Genomic DNA, 15,930 nt, shown 5'->3' on the forward strand with positions numbered 1-15,930 from the left:
TGAGGAAAGACAATATCCGTGAAAGCGCCCCTTTCGCTTAGCCAGCCAGCAAGAGTAGAGATGTGTACCTAAAAGTTGATATCCACTCCCGCTGGCTTACAGGCGCCTTTTTATATACCGTTTATAGAGGCGCATCAAATAAACACAAACAAATATTTAACACTTCCGCTAGTTTTCGTTGGCTTTTGATCATCAGCTGATGATTGCCCACACACATTTTCTATATTCTTTCATAGTATGGATCGTACATATTATTGAAACGCCGAATTATTCGCCGAGAAATTGAGTTATTGAGACTTTTCGTTGACTTAGCGAGAAGTCCTAATGGATGGCTTCTATCCCAGCTGCAAAGACGAGCAGGATATCGAATGTGTTGAACACTCTTAGCAAATACTCTTATTCCACCATGTCACTAATGGAATGTCGGAGGAGGCGCTCCATTGACTGTTAAGTAGGCTTAGTGCGACTGAATTCGAGGACGCTGGACGCCACGTTAGACATATTGTGCAACTCCCTGCATTTCTTGCGGAGCAAGGGCTTTAGCCTATATAAGTAAACAACTGGCCAGGTGGCCTTAAACAACATATCTGAATTGTCTTATTCTTTTCCATGACCGAAGCTTATTGAGTCTGGATATATTGGTAAACAGGCAATACTAATTAAAGTGGGAAATAATCGACCCATACTTGATGCGCACATGGGTCAAAGACGACTCAACATTTTTGTAGGGCCGAATTTAGGCGAAGACCAATACCTGTGTCATGCGAAGGCAGAGACTATATGTTTTTATTTTCACCTATTGCGCAATCTTCTATGACCTGATTTTGAGGTGAACCCATTTCTGGTTGTTGATTTAAATTTCACCACATTCCTTCAGCCTCAACACTCGTTGCCGGATATATTTTTATGGCTCATTGCAAATGGTAAACGTTATGCCTATCATCGCATGTGTGCACGAGAGCTCATTTACTCCAACACCGAGGAGGAGTGTGGCGTACATTGTGGTAAAATACAGACGCTCTTTCTACGGCTACCTGGGAAGCAATCAATGGGTTCTGCGAGCTGGTTTATACAAGCTAAACTTTCAATATTTTTGTGGCTGGGTGTTGTCGGTCATAAGGAACATTTCTTCGAGGGTTTGCCCATTGGTTATGATTTATCGCATGAGCTGCGTAATGCGGAAAGGCCGGGAGCTATGGCACCCAATAATATACATTATTTGGAAAAGTCGGTAAGTTTTGTAGAGAATAAATATTGCTACAGTTCAAGAGGTGCAACAAGTTCATTTATTTCCTTAAGACTTTTCAACTGCGTGCGCACATTTATCAGGCACGTTCGCTTATCGGTTCCGACTCCTCAGGCTTGAGTGATCCTTATGCTACCGTCTATATCACTGAATTCGCCAAAACCACGCAAGTTATCGAGGAGACGCTCAGTCCTACTTGGGATGAATTGTTGGTATTTGATGAAATTCTTGTATTTGGCACCAAAGATGAGATCAAAAAAGACCCACCCACTATTATCATTGAGATTTATGATCAAGACAAAGTTGGTAAATCTGAATTTATTGGACGTGCTATTGCCAAGCCGCGCGTGAAGTTGCGTGAAAACGCCTACAATACACCCACGCTGGAATGGTTTGATATCGTGCGTGGTCATGAGAATGCCGGCGAGTTATTGTCAGCTTTTGAAATGTTGGAAATCGGTTCAACCGATATGCCACGTCTCACCGAACCAAAACTGGTAACGAGTACTCAACAAGAGAAAATCAAAGACAAAAATGCGCCACCGCCGCCGGGTACAATCTTGCCGGTGCCCAAGGAAGTACGTCCACACCTGGCCAAATTCAAGTTAGAAGTGCTATTTTGGGGTTTGCGTGATCTTAAGCGCGTGCATTTAATGTCTGTCGACAAACCGCGCATTGATGTTGAATGTTCGGGTAAAATATTGAGTTCGAATATCATACAGAATGCAAAAAAGAATCCGAACTTTCCAAGCATGTTGAAGTCCATCGAATTGGAGTTACCTTTGGAGGAAACCTATGCACCACCAATTACCATACGCTGCGTGGACTGTCGGTCATTTGGCCGTTACACTTTGGTCGGCACACATCAAATCACCTCCATACATCGTTACATCTATAAACCACCACCTAAAGAGGATATAACAAAATACAAAACCATAGGAGGACAAATTATTCTCTCGGCACCAATGAACGATGAGAGCCTGAGTAATCTTGTGGATGGCTTTAATATGCAAGCGATAATTGCCGCCAATGCCCAGCATGCGAATATGAAAGACTATTATGCTAATCGACGTTCATCGTGTGATCAATTTACACTCTATGGGGCTGCATGCGTGACAAAACTGTAAGACCACTAGATATTTTGGTGAATCATGTTTGATTTTTTATGTGTTTTATCTTTTTCCACAGTGCCAAAAAACAATCATCCAAGAAGAAATCATTGCCAATGGGCAATCCAAATGAAATCGTTACAGAGCAAGATAAAGACGATGAGCTGAGCCGTGATTGGTGGACGAAGTATTTTTGGTCTTTTGAGCGTTTGATTGATTTAACAAAAACAGAAAAAAAACATACCTCCGACAAGTTTTTAGCCCCGCCGCCCAATGTTATGAATCCAAATACACAGAAGTCTGGTATTAAGGGTCCCAAGTTTGTACAAAAGTTGAGTCCGAAAGCTATGGCTGGTGTTGCACGTGGCAAGCAGGATAACAGCAGCGGAAAGGTGTCGCCAAATCAGCAAATGAATCGGGGCAACTTAAACTCAACGGCTGTGTGTCAGGTAACGAACACCTTTTTATACCCAGCAGTGCTAGTATTAATCGTATGTGTTTCAATTATTTTTTTTTTCCCCGACCTAAAATAACATGTCAAATAACCCACATAATCCCAAAATTATATCGAATTCATACCGAAAGTAATACCTATCCGATTTTGAATTAGTACCCAAATAATTCCAAAAGCTATGTACTTCTTAACTACTTGTTTAGACATCTGAACTTAAGTTGAACGAGCAGGATCCACATTCTTAACCCCTACCATACTATAACAGGACCATGCGTCTAGAAATCGGTATAGTGTTGTCTTTAGTGCCGGCTTTTTCACATATCTTCGGCCCATTGAGCTGGTTGGCCTGTGTTGACGCTAATAAGTGCTGTGTATTTGCTTAGCTCGAGAAGGAATCTCGTTCCTTTCTTGTCCAAAGACGTCCACAAAGTCCTTTAGACTTTACAATCTTCCTGATTGGTCCGTAGCAGGTTTTTTGCCCAGTGGTAGGCGTAAAGTCCTGTATGTCGCGTTCATATGCAATTTGGGCTCTTTCCTGGCCATCTCATCATATTTCCTATGACTTGCAGCGGGGCTCGATGCTTCTGCACGATATCCGATTTTTTCCTAGTTTAAATCGAAGACCTTTATTGATGCCTGGTCTTTACTTTAATGTGATAGATTGGTTTAGCCGCCCTACCTCTTCCAGGAAGACACTGCGGGAGGCAGAGCGGTGATACGACTAATTGACCCGTAGATACTTAGAGTATAGGCCAATCTCAGATTAAGTGCTGTGATGAACTACAAACGTAAACGAGGTATCATGTAAGAAGGACCGCAGCTTTATGTACAAAGGCAGTAGGAAAGCGAAAGATAGGAGTATTCTCCCTATTCAGTATTCTACAGACAGGCAGGAACTTAACGGAGATTCCTGCAAGGTAAGTTAGCGGCAGCTGATGAAATCGGGAAGAGAAGGGCAGAGAAGAGCACAGGGAGGTTGTAGTTAGAGAGGCAAATGCTGGATTCAATTAATGAGTAATGGAGTTGAAACAACTACCAACCACCTGATCAATAAGGGAAGGGCAGTAGCTAAGCAGTAGTACGCAGTGGCGGATTTAAATCAGCTAGCGGCCAGCAGATGGAGAGCATGGCAATTCAGTAGCGGAGCAGCGACCATGCGATATCGGTGACGGTGAGAGTAAAGTAGTATGTTACCTTAAAATTACTTTCGCGATTTTTGGCTTCGTAGACTGCAGATACTATGGGGACGATGCTGAGTCTCCCGCTTAATACCACCGCATCACAGTCAATACTACTACTACGTTACTATGCTCATATTCTAGGGGACAACCGGAGTTACAACGTTACTTATCAACGAATTCATCTCTCCCGGTAAGTTTTCCACTCATTTTTTGGGCTTAAACGTGTCCTTCTTCCTTCATGCTAATAAAAGTATGATTGTAAACTTCAGCTGATCGCTGCCTATTCTTTCCGCCAGGGGATCATCTTCCTCAATCGGTATGCAGCATCTAGGACTGCTCTTAGTTTATTATCTTCGACCTTGTTGACTGTTTATCTTAATTTATTTATCCTGGCTCGCAGACCACACCCTTATCGAGCTCATTCACTCGACGCTTACCTCGTAATCTAGGTCCGAGTCATCACTCGTTCTTTCCTGGCTTCCGACCTGGTTCCGATGGCCCGTTATCAAGAAGGCTGCGTTCAAATACAGCTGTACATGCCCGTGGCTGCATATCGTCCAATATACACAGTTCACATACCACCCTACTTTGGGATAGTTGGCAGTTATTAGTCACTGACCCCAGCCGAGTATAATGGCGTTGGATTGTTTTTTGACCAAGAACTGTCAAGTCTCTTCTTCTTCCTTTAGCAGTGCTTCACGCCATTCAGTACCTTCTAACGCAAGTCGAAGGAAACTTGCAGTTTCAACAGGGTTCAATCTTATAGGCATTGGTGTTAGAAGCCAACTACCGAATTACTAATGCAGAATGTTATGAGGACAAGCCGTGTATAATATTTGAGATCTAAAAGCAACAACAACATTTCGTCTTACCGTTCTTTCTTACGTTTTTCTGTCAGTCGTCCTTCAGACTCCATCGAGTACTTGCTATATAATTTCTTTGCTTTTCCTTTCCAACACAGATCTACCCCAACGAACTGGAAGCACAACCAGATTATAATTACTTCCGCGAATGGTTACACTCTTTTGCGCTTTATCGTGGCAAAAAGACCGGAGATTCCACCGAAGATGACAATCGCACTGTAGGCTTCTTTAAGGGTGCCATAAAAGTTTACAAACTACCACCGCCTAAAGGCACTGAGCTGCCCATACCTAACTTACCCGCCAATGATCCTCTACATGTACTTGTACGTATTTATATTATCAAAGGCACAGATTTACATCCGATGGATTTGAATGGTAAAGCTGATCCTTATGTTGTTCTACAATTGGGAAATAAGCGCATATCAGATAAGGAGAATTATGTAAGCAAGCAATTGAATCCAATTTTTGGTAAATGTTTTGAGGTGGAAGCCACATTTCCGCAAGACTCAATGTTGACGGTGCAAGTATTGGATTGGGATTTGGTCGGTTCAGATGATTTGATAGGCGAGACAAGAATCGATTTGGAGAATCGTTATTATAGTAAACATCGCGCAACATGCGGTTTGGCTCTGAGATATGAAGTGTAAGTGGTTATGAATGATTTCTCTCTCAGTTATTGAAGTCACGTGAGAGAAATCGAAGGCAATTATGTGACAGAGAAAGGAGCTTAAGCGCCAAATACACGACATGAACATTTCCGCGAACATTCCGCAATCTTGTTCGCAACTTTGGCCATACACCATACGAACTTTTGGCCGAACATTAGTTCTCTTTCAGACAGCGATGAATACGGACAACAATTGTGCTGCAGCAATATTGCTCGCTGTGGCAATTAAGCGTAAAAAAAAGAGAGAAGATCCCAAAAAAAGAATTTGGTGCAAAGAATGGTTTAAAAAACGAGCAGTTCTTGGACAAAGTGAGCTTATTAAAGAACTGGAATTCACGTCACAAAATGATTTTAAAAATTACGTTCGTATGAGCAAGGCAACATTTGACCAACTTTTTCAAAAAATTTTGCCACTCATAACGAAACGGGATACAACAATGAGAGAAGCGATTCCCCCTCATCACCGCCTTGCTTTAACTTTGCGCTTTCTATCTAGTGGCAATAGCTTTGAAGACTTAAAATTTTTGGCAGCAATTGCGCCCGCAAACTACTTATTTTTTTTATAACTGTATCCTTTGTGGCATCAGGATCTATTTCTTTTAATTTTTCGATTAAAGTCGCATAATCATTATTCTTTTTAATTCTATTACAATAATCTTTGCTTTTTACTTGCCACAATGATGGCAAAGATTTATACATTTCAATAAATTCACTCAGAAATTTTTTATTGTCAATTTTACTTTTCCGCGCACGTCTGTTCCGTTCAGAAATTACTACGATTATGAGCTATTTCGCCATACACGCACGAACAGTTCGCGCAAATGTTCGCCAAAAATTAAAATATTTTGATTTTTGGCGAACATTTGCGCGAACTGGCAAACACCACCATACACGACAGAAAAGGTCGCAGAAATATGACATAACGGGAATGTTCGCGGAAATGTTCGTGTCGTGTATTTGGCGCTTTACTCTGAAAATTAGATTTTGAATTATATGAGATAACAGTTTATAATCCAAGTATAATCCAGCCTCCTTACAAATTTGGTTTTAGTGTTGTTGTGATCGCAAAACATTCTTTAAAGGCTTAGGCAGAGTCACACGTGCCCGCGCAGTCCTTTTCCCGTTATAAATCCGGAATGCTGCGGTAAAGGGTTTCAATCCGCCGGCATCCATAACACTTTAAAAATCTTCGGGGAGTGTTTTGGGGGTTACATCAACAACAACAAGCTGGTATTTTTTTAGTCAAGTCTCAGTAGCAACACGATCGGTAGTCTCTTCGATTCAGACTTGATTCAGGCATAATCAATATGAGTTGAGCATGGAGTCCCGTTAAGGGTAAAGCACCTCTTCCCATATTATATGATGTCAATTCTTATGAGACTTTATCGCTGAAATACATTTAGGGTTTGAAATCTGTGCGTGTTAGCAGTAATAGAGGTTTATTCTTCTCTTTCGTTGTCTTCTTGCAGTGATGAGGAGACTACCCAAGGGTTTTGGGGGGTTCTATCGATACCTATGGTTTTTTTCCGATAATAATCTTGAATATTCCGGTACATACCACCATTAAGGTACTAGTCGAGCATCTTTTCGCCTCCTTCCGTAAGAAGCTTGGGGCCGCCAAATCCTCGCCGGCTTAATAAACAGGATTTGCTATCTGCAGATGAGGTTGAAAACTGGTTTGGTGAAACTGCGCTGGCCACCGCTTGAACTCCTAATGCTCTAGGTCATAGTGGTGTACCTGCGAGCAATGAGCCGACGAACTAGAGAGGAAGGCTACTGCACAGACTGAACAAAACCGGCTAAATGACATTTCCCCTCCTTCTGGTTTGTGCCTTTTTTCACCATGTGAGGTGTCCATGTGAAACCTGGACCCTCGTAAGTCCACAAATCAATAATTTATGTTGTTGTTGTAACTGCAAGAATACTCCCCGAATGTTTAGAGGAATACTGCAGATGTTGGCAGTCCCTTACATGATATGTATCCGGTACGCTCCGATACAAGCACGAGCCGGACTGACTCGGGAATATTTTGTTTGGGCCCCTTGAACCTCTGGGTTTCTGTACATAGTAGCCCATTATGGTAGATATGCCCAACCGCGGGGAGCAGACGCTTGAAGTTAATGTTTTCCCTGCTTTGACCAGGACACGTATGAAACATCTGCATGGAACCTTATCGACAATTTACAGAGCAAACATATTTAAAGCAGGTAGGGCTTTATCTCATCCTTGGTATCAATATCGGCCGACCGGCCTTAGTATTCTGCTCTGTTCTGCCGTGCGGCAGCCACTTTGACCTATTCGACTCAGCCGACGATAAATGGAAAGTATTATCAATATCAAAATTGGGGATATTTTAGTAGTCAAGGGAGTTATGAATAAAACATTTCTTTCTCCTTCAATAGCTGCGGCTACAATCAATGGCGCGATCCTATGAAACCCACACAAATTCTTTCGAAACTATGCAAAGAAAACAAACTCGATACACCACATTATTTTCAAGATCGTGTCGCGATTGGCAAATATTGTATGACTTTCTCCGATGAGGAGGTAATTGCATGGAATGGACCAACAACTTGCAGAAATCGTGATGAACATTTAGCACTAGCGACATTGCACCGATGGAATGAGATACCACGAGTGGGCTGCAAGGTAGAATATTTCAAGTGCCCATTAACTTTTCATTTACCGGAATACACATTTGATTTTCTCTTCTCCAGATCGTACCTGAGCATATCGAATCACGTCCACTCTACAATTCCGAAAAGCCCGGCATTGAACAGGGTAAAATTGAAATGTGGGTTGATATGTTTCCAATGGATATGCCGTTACCGGGTCCACCAGTCGATATATCACCAAGAAAACCAAAGGAATATGTTTTACGTATTGTCATTTGGAATACGGACGATGTAGTGCTGGAAGACGATGCTTTTTTCACTGGCGAAAAAATGTCTGATATTTATGTGAAAGGGTAACTCCAGTATATATGTCATTTGATCTTAAATTTTTACTCCTTTTTGCAGCTGGTTAACCGGTCCACAGGATATGCAATCCACAGATATTCACTATCGCTCACTTACGGGTGAGGGCAATTTTAATTGGCGTTTCATTTTTCCGTTTGAATATCTCGCTGCTGAGGAACGGATTGTGCTTTCTAGACGCGAATCAATATTTAGTTGGGATGAGACAGAAGTGAAAATTCCTGCACGCTTAGAGCTGCAAGTATGGGATGCAGATCACTTTTCCGCAGATGATTTTCTAGGTTAGTTGACGTTTTTTCCCCATTGACTTAAGGAGCACAGTAAAGCGCACTCACAACTTCCATTAAAACGCGGTGACTTGCGGTATTGACGTTCCGCTCGCACTCACAGTTATCAATAATGAAAGGCACAGACCCGATCATGGCTCTCGACACAGAAACAATTTGCTGCGATTATATGAGCCTATAACACAGTGATGTATCGAAGTAACAGCCCACAAATGCTAGGCGGTTATGCAAAGACAATGTCAGCTTATTGCGACATCGGTCAGTAGATAGCAACAGAAATAGAGGATTCGTGGACTTGCGACGAGATCTGTGATTGGTTCTGTGATTGCTGTTATGTATTAGTAAATAAAATTTAAAATTCGTGTGAACTACTGGCTCTAGTAGGCATTTCTTTTAGCCTTGTACATCAACTTTCTTACAAATTTCGAATTTTAAATCCTTTATAGGCGCCATTTCCTTTAACCTTAATCGTTTTCCACGTGGCGCTAAAACTTCAAAGCTCTGCACACTCGACATGCTCAAGTCCGACACCACAGTGCCCACTGTGAATATTTTCAAACAGAAGCGTGTACGTGGCTGGTGGCCATTTTATGTGAAGAAACAAAATGAAGAAATGGAATTGACTGGCAAAGTAGAAGCAGAATTTCATTTGCTCACAAAAGAAGAGGCCGAACAGAATCCGGCTGGTTATGGACGTAGTGAGCCGGATCCGTTGGAGAAGCCAAAGTAAGTCATATGTACATTTTTGGTTCGTCTATAATTTTAAAATTTCGATTCTTTTGCATTTTGTACTTTTTTCCCTTATTTCTCACAGCCGCCCCGATGCTTCGTTCATGTGGTTCCTAAATCCGCTGAAATCAATACGTTACATAGTTTGGCACAATTACAAGTGGGCTATACTCAAAGGTTTATTGATACTTGGTATACTTTTATTCCTGTTACTTTTCGTTTATTCGTTGCCTGGATACTCAGTCAAACGTTTACTGGGTGCCTAAATTGTGTTGTAATTTATTTTTTTGTTTTTTAATTTATGGCAACCAGTATTTTAATAATTTAAGAACAATGATGTATTTAGGTATATTTAAGTATATTACTTACTTACTTAGTTTGAGCTTAACCGTTTAAACGGTTATGACCGTCCAACAAGGCGCACCACTCGATTCTTCGCTCTGCCAACTGGCGCCAATTGTTCACTTCAGGGGAGTTTAAGACGTTTTCCACCTGTCCTTCCAGCGGATTGGCGGTGCTCTCCTCCTCTTCTTAGCCGAAGCGTCATCTTTTATTCGCATAACATGGCCTAGCCAGCGTAGCCGCTGCGTTTTAATTCGCTGGACTATGTTGATATCTGCGTAAAGCTCGTACAGCTCATCATGAAATCTTCTTCGGTACTCGCCATCGCCAATGCGAAGATACCCATAAATCTATCGAAGAATTTTTCTCTCGAATACTCCCAGATCCGCTTCAATTGGTGTTTTCATAGCCCATGCTTCTGCAACATATATCTTTAGACTTATGTAGACAAATAATAACTCACCCATTTGCCAACTTAATACCTATTTCTCAAATGGTTTACGACCGTTACTTTGAACTGGAATATGGGTTCTACAGATCAAAGTGTATATTTCAATGGTTGATAGTGTTGAGAAGATCCCACTCCGTCCATTAGCGTTGCGTAGTCCCAAAGATTTTGGGAATAAGGTCCGTCACGATGCATTTCTAATGCTAGAAGTTTTAGGTCGAGCGTTTTAGGTCGACCGTTTCCTCCAACCTTGGGTGTGATACATTTATTTTTTTCCATGAAGCGACGGGCTTACCAATTGCTTTTGTTTTATTTTATGAAGTGTTTTTAAAAAAACTTGCTCAGGAAACTGAACCTCGGAACTTTGTTATAGTAGTCAAGCTCACAATCTATATTAAATAACGCCGGCCACAAACAAACTTTGTGTGTATTATTCTTACCCATGATTTTTTTCGAAATCGATTCTGTGTTTAATTTGGATCGGTCTCGTTTCAGGTTTCTTCAAAAACGGGTCTCTGCTTCGTTTGAACCGATCCCGATTTAGATTGCTGTTCTTTCGACACCGATTCCTCTTTCTTTCGCCCAGTTCAACTTCAGGCTCCTTAAACAAATCGGTGTCTGCGTCCTTTGGCCCGAACACAATCCGATTTATGTTCATTCCAAACAGATTCTTCGTAATTCAGTCCGATCCGGTTTCTGTTTCCCTTGACGCGTTCTCGATCCTTATTCCTGTTCCTTCGAAACTTATTCCACCTTCTTTGGTCCGGTCCCCTTTTCGGTTATATCGAAATCGGATCCATGTTTCATTTCTCGCGGTATCGTGTCTTATTCCTTCGAAACCAAAATTTCTGTCATATAAGAGCATTCATTCACTTCAGTTAGTGACAGTAAACCTGAATGCCTTTATGAAATTTTTGGTATTTTTGGTGACTGTGAAAGGAATGACTGCGACGTAAAGTGTAACCGCGTCATACACAACGCCTGCGCTTTCACAACAGAGTCGCTTCCATCTGTCTCTGTAGCCATATTTTTTTTTGCGATTTTTGTTGTTGTAGTTGTAGGAGCCCAAAAAACGTACATTAAGAACAATAAAGATCGATTTATTAAAAGACGCGGTTTTGGGAGTGGAGTGTTAGTAACAGTCCTTTTCCTTATAAGTTTATGCTCGGTAGCCCAGCTGTTGTTCGAAAGGTCTTATCATAACTATCGCTTTGATATCTTTCTTCTCCATCCACAAGGAACTTGTTGCCGGCAGATCATAAGGATTCGATTCGATATTTATTGCCTAGCAACTAGCTTCTCAGTGAAAACTCACCTGCATTTCAAATACCGTTCGGAGTCGGCATTAAAAAAATAGATCCCGTCCCGCCAATTTGTAGGAAAAACTAAAAGGAGCACGACGCAAATTGGAATAGAAGCTATGCCTAAAATATCTTTGGAGGTTATCACGCCTTACATTTCATACATGCAGCTAATTCGGGGAGAGTATCATTCATTTTTCGCCACCATAAAATTTTCTTTGGGAAATTTAGCCTTACTTGCTTTATATATACAGAGATATCACAGAAATTATGATTTTTGAAACTTACTTCGAATATAATTTCTTGAAGTAGCTTTAAAACCTAACCCCATTATTGATAAGAAATACAAAAAATGTATAAAACTTTTTAAAACGATATACATACTCATAGTATAATGGCGTTTTCTTTTCTGAAAAAAATGTTACACACATGTTGCCCTCATAAATGTTAACTTTTGAATTAAGGCACCTGGCGCTATGCAAAAAATTTCAACTTGAGGGTAATGGTACGCCTTTTCTTATTCAGTGAAAAATATTTTGTGAAAAGAGCTGCCAAACTCACGAAAAAGCTGAGAACAACCAACAAGGCGCCATTATTTTCAGAAAAGTAAATGCCGTAAAATAACATAACATACGGTTATACTCTTAACCCTACAAGTATGCTTACCAATTCAATGATAGAATTCTTTTAGGCTGGCATAAAGAGGAGTTTAAACGTTCGTAAGCCGGGCTGTCATTTTAGTGAATTTCTTGTTAAATATAGATTTTTTTAGTAATAATTTACAATAACAACATATAGCAAAATCGGCAAACAAAATTTAATAGGCAATACGAGATTACTATATTGGAAAAAGTCGATTGCCAGCTGAAAGCAGTTGAGTGCCATGAACCAATGAACAGATCCCGCATTAAAAAATGAGAGAGTAAAAAATCATAGTTGGCTGAGAAATAAATTTTCTGCCCTAAATTCTTCTTTGTTCCGTCATTCGGCTATCTGAAAAATTTTCACCAATGTTGTCCCCGAAAGTGTTGATTTTTTGCATTTTTCAGGATTAAAATATGACAGTTTTAGTACTTTTTTCACATAACCTAGTAGGTGAATATCGATGGACCTTTACTGGATTTAATTACGGATATTCATCATTTGAGTCTCTTTCGTGTTGGCCGTAAGGCCGTGCTTAATTATTAGGTTCATATTGTTGATGTTTCCATTATATAGAAATTAAAACAGGTCTTTGTTAAAACAAACTATTTGTATACACGTCATATCCAACAAAGATTTTCCCCTGTGCAGTGCTACTGAAGACTTTCGAGAAATGTTTTCGTCATTCCTGTATCAAGAACACCAAAACTGTCGTATTACACCTTATTTATGTAAAAACTTTGCTAAAACAATGAATTTCTAAATATAGTTACAAAAAAAAAATTGTAACTCACTGTTGTTGTTTTTCCCTCAATTAGACCACTAAGATAAGAGTAATGTTACAGTTATGGATTGTAATCTAGAATATATGAATCTTGCTCGATCGGATCAGCATCTTCTGGTTCTATGCCGGTTGCCACGGGACTAGTATATCCCCTGGCATATTTAAGTAATTAATAACTTGGTAACATTAGTAATACATCATGAATTCTGCTGTCAGGAGTTTTTGGAGGATCTTCTGATCAAGTTTGTATAATATATTAGAAGGGCACATGTTTTAGTTCCGACTCTCAACGACAAATCAACAGAGCAAATGGCAATATAAATGCATTTTTAGGGATGGAAACATATTTAGAAGTATTATAGTCACTTCCAAGTGGGACTGTAAAACTTTTCACCGAACCCGAAACCCATTAAAGTGCACAAAGTTACTATAGCTCAATTAAATAATGTCCGGTTTTTGATGAAAGCTTCAACTTCAGTTTACTTTATAGCATTATTGAAGTTTATTCAATGCCACACTCGCACTGGTCCTCTATATCCCTTTTGTATTGGCGTTAGGTGGCACTGATATGCTGAAAAAAACAGTTTCTGTAATGGCCTTCGTAGTAAGGTATACATTTTCCTGCTCCTATTTTTTCTTTTCGCCGTTGAAAATACATCCCTACCGTTTCAGATAGCGTACATCTTCTGTCTTTGTTTATTTATTTCACCTGTGTAACTCTTGGAGGGAGAATTGCTGCTTCCCTGTGACAAATATAAGCTTGGCCTAGACATTGAATGCCTCTGGGTTTCCATTTCCCTTTACTTCGGAGAACAAGTGTCACTGAGAATATCTTTCTGACCGGAGCATCTTCTTTCATTAGCAAAAAATAGCCAAGCTGGCCTATGTTGATGATGTCTTTCAAAAACTTCCTGCAGCTTGCTTCCTGTTGCAAACGCGTAAATGTCAACAAATCTGTCGTAAAACTTTTCTCTCGAACACTCCCATAGCCGTCGCCCAATGTACCCGAACGGGAACGAAGAGTGACGTGTTGAGCCAGACGAAGTGCAGAAACACGTTTTTTTTCTGAACTGCCCACTTTATTGCAAGAAGTTACTTTCCGCTTTCTTTCTAATCTTCTTCTTGTTTCGTTTCGAACGACTCGGAGAGCTCCTTCCCAATTCTGACTAAGCTAGTGGTGTTGGCATAAAGTCATAGAGGTGGAAAATTGAGTTCCAGTAAAAATGAAAAAATCATTTTGAAATAATTTTTCGCTGTCATTAGTTTGATTACGTTAACATTTGATATATCTGTAACGGGCAGAACATAAAATGGCATTATTTTCGATTTATCGCGAAAAGTTATGCATAAATTCATTTCGGAAAACTTGCAAAAAAAATGTAATAATGTAAGGCGCGATACCCTCTGAAGAGATTTTAGGCCGAGCTCCTCTTTCAATTTGCGCCGTGATCCTTTTAATTTTTCCTACAAATAGGCGGTACGGGAGATGAATTTTCACTGAGAAGCTTTTCATGGCAGAAATACACTCGGAGTGCTTGCCAAACACTGCCGAGGAGCGCCCTCGCTAAGAAAAATTTTCTTCTATTTGAAAAAAGTTTGAACATTTTGATGTCGCTTTTCGTTTCGAAAATCCTTTAAATCGCCGTTTCGTGAAGCTCGTCATTCCGGAAACATTTGCGAAATTAAGCGTTACCGGAATTACGATTTTGGTTTTATGCAAAATTTTGTGCGTTTCATATAAAACCGATTTTTTTTTATTTGGTATACCTGTCATGACAACCCATCTTGTATACTAGGAATGATATATGACTATATTCTTTATGTGTTACATTGAACTACTCTGCAAAAAATTAATATAGAACGTTTAAAATAACTTAGCAAAATAGACCAAAAATTAAAATGAATGAATCTTATGTTTTTTTTTTTTTAATAAGCCATATATTTTTTAAACATTCTACACTTCTCTGGTTGCGGCAAACGTATTGGTTTTGGAGATATGATGTTTTAAGCGAGTGATCGTCTATTTTTACGATATTTGCCGTGTTAAGCCGCTTTGACAATCGAAGTTACATGGTGCATTTACATATAAAAATACCGGTAAAAGCGGCTACAACTTGATGAATTAAGGGACTTGGGTATGTTTCAGTATATTTCTAAATCAAAAATCGAGTTTTCCAAAAAGTTTGATAAAACTGTCTACGTTGCCATTTTAACTTAAATTTTCTGCTGAGATATTCATGATCTCGCTCTCACTAATACACTTACATCTAAATTTTTGCTGACCATTGCTCTTAGCTGATGATTACATTCATATGTGTGTGTATGTGAAATATTCTCTTCGCTCGTAGTTAGGCTGTTTACATGTAGGTGTGGTTGCTTGCATGATATCATGGCGGAACGATACAAGGTGGCAGCATGGTGACATACCAACAAACATAAATAATAATTCCATGTACTTTAGTTTTGTAAATTCGATGAACAAATGTCAAAATCGTACTGCGCCGGAGTTGATGGATCAAATCAAATAAAAAAAGTTTATAATCAGCTGTCCCATGCTGCCACCTCGTATCGTTCCGCCATGCATGATATTGCTGTGCATTTGCAAAGATTGATCGAATAGTAATGCGGCAGTTACTCACGAACGTACGTACCAAAAACGTGTCAGCTCACACGACCTATCTTATGAGTGTGCAATGTAAACGAAAACTCACCGACGTGCAACGCCCGTACGTACGTAGTGCGGAACGTAGAAATCAAAATAATTTTGATTTTGTCCATAAGAACGTGTCAGCTGATCGGTCTCTCACTAGACAGAGTTGCCTAGTAAACTTTTGTGCGCTAATTTTTGACCGGTTACAGTTTTATGCAAAAACACCTAATTAAAGTTTGAAAAATTGTG

General features: G+C 39.9%; 1 protein-coding gene across 6 annotated transcripts in view; it reads left to right on the forward strand.

The window, feature by feature from the left end:
- LOC137251077 (otoferlin-like) overlaps positions 1-11,275 on the forward strand; it is a 635,511-nt gene extending 624,236 nt beyond the window's left edge. For all 6 annotated transcript variants that reach the window (XM_067785043.1, XM_067785044.1, XM_067785045.1 and 3 more), the window contains 9 exons: positions 878-1,231; positions 1,300-2,369; positions 2,435-2,804; positions 4,952-5,496; positions 7,923-8,169; positions 8,238-8,488; positions 8,541-8,779; positions 9,232-9,511; positions 9,600-11,275. In XM_067785043.1, the coding sequence (XP_067641144.1) occupies positions 878-1,231; positions 1,300-2,369; positions 2,435-2,804; positions 4,952-5,496; positions 7,923-8,169; positions 8,238-8,488; positions 8,541-8,779; positions 9,232-9,511; positions 9,600-9,780 (3,537 nt within the window). In that variant the 3' untranslated portion in view covers positions 9,781-11,275. The remainder of the gene's footprint in view (positions 1-877; positions 1,232-1,299; positions 2,370-2,434; positions 2,805-4,951; positions 5,497-7,922; positions 8,170-8,237; positions 8,489-8,540; positions 8,780-9,231; positions 9,512-9,599) is intronic.
- The last annotated feature ends 4,655 nt before the right edge of the window (positions 11,276-15,930 follow it).

Source organism: Eurosta solidaginis, chromosome 4 (genome assembly GCF_040869045.1).
Source record: "Eurosta solidaginis isolate ZX-2024a chromosome 4, ASM4086904v1, whole genome shotgun sequence".
Taxonomy (NCBI): Eukaryota; Metazoa; Arthropoda; class Insecta; order Diptera; family Tephritidae; genus Eurosta; species Eurosta solidaginis.